This window comes from Antrostomus carolinensis, unplaced genomic scaffold (assembly GCF_000700745.2).
Source record: "Antrostomus carolinensis isolate BGI_N321 unplaced genomic scaffold, ASM70074v2 scaffold30663, whole genome shotgun sequence".
Taxonomy (NCBI): domain Eukaryota; kingdom Metazoa; phylum Chordata; class Aves; order Caprimulgiformes; family Caprimulgidae; genus Antrostomus; species Antrostomus carolinensis.
The window spans coordinates 26,898-27,664 of NW_010307796.1; the positions used below are offsets into that span (position 1 = coordinate 26,898).

Genomic DNA, 767 nt, shown 5'->3' on the forward strand with positions numbered 1-767 from the left:
CTCCCCCCCCGGGCAGGTGGGTACCGAGTTCACCACCATCCTGTACAACTTCATGTGCAACAGCAGCTGCGTGGGAGGAATGAACAGGAGACCCATCCTCATCATCATCACCCTGGAGACGAGAGAGTGAGTGGCTGTGGGAGCAGGGACAGGGTAGTTCCTGCTGCAGGAGGGCTGGGGGGACCTCGGGAAGGAGCCCCCCATCACAGGGGGTACCTCTGGGGAAGGGGATATGGCAGCCCCCACAGCCCAGCCCATGGCAGGGGACAGGCTCCTCTCTGCCCGTGAGGAAAAGGGCTGGCACAGAGGGAGCAGGGACCCAGCCCAGCATCAGCATCTCCCACTGCAGCTGGAGCCTTCCTCTGCTCCAGGAGCTCCTCTTCCTCAGCAGACACCTGGGGAGGGGCCCCTGCACCCCGCACGTTGGGGCTCAGTTGGTTCCTGAGCAGGTTGCTCACTCGGAGGGAGGGGAAGGCGTTTTGCTGCTCTGGTTTCTGGGCTGAACCACAACGCGCTGGACGGAGCCGCGATGCACGGAAACAGGGTCAGCGATTTCTCTCTCCTGGCAGCGGCCAGGTCCTGGGGAGGAGATCGTTCGAGGGACGGATCTGCGCCTGTCCCGACGAGAGCGCAGCTAAAAACGGCAACGGCACCAAGCGCGGTGAGTCCCTTTGCCGGGAGGGACGGGGGCTCAGGGCTCTGCTCTGCCGCAGCCCCGGGGTCCTGCCCAGCCCCTGCAGCCTCTTCCCACCCAAAGACCTGCAGAT

The 767-nt window shown here is 64.7% G+C and overlaps 1 protein-coding gene across 7 annotated transcripts in view; it reads left to right on the plus strand.

Moving 5' to 3' along the window:
• The window catches only part of TP73 (tumor protein p73), a 26,218-nt gene that overhangs the window by 20,784 nt on the left and 4,667 nt on the right, over positions 1–767 (plus strand). For all 7 annotated transcript variants that reach the window (XM_010165572.1, XM_029084402.1, XM_010165570.1 and 4 more), the window contains 2 exons: positions 17–126; positions 570–661. In XM_010165572.1, coding sequence (XP_010163874.1) covers positions 17–126; positions 570–661 — 202 coding nt within the window. The remainder of the gene's footprint in view (positions 1–16; positions 127–569; positions 662–767) is intronic.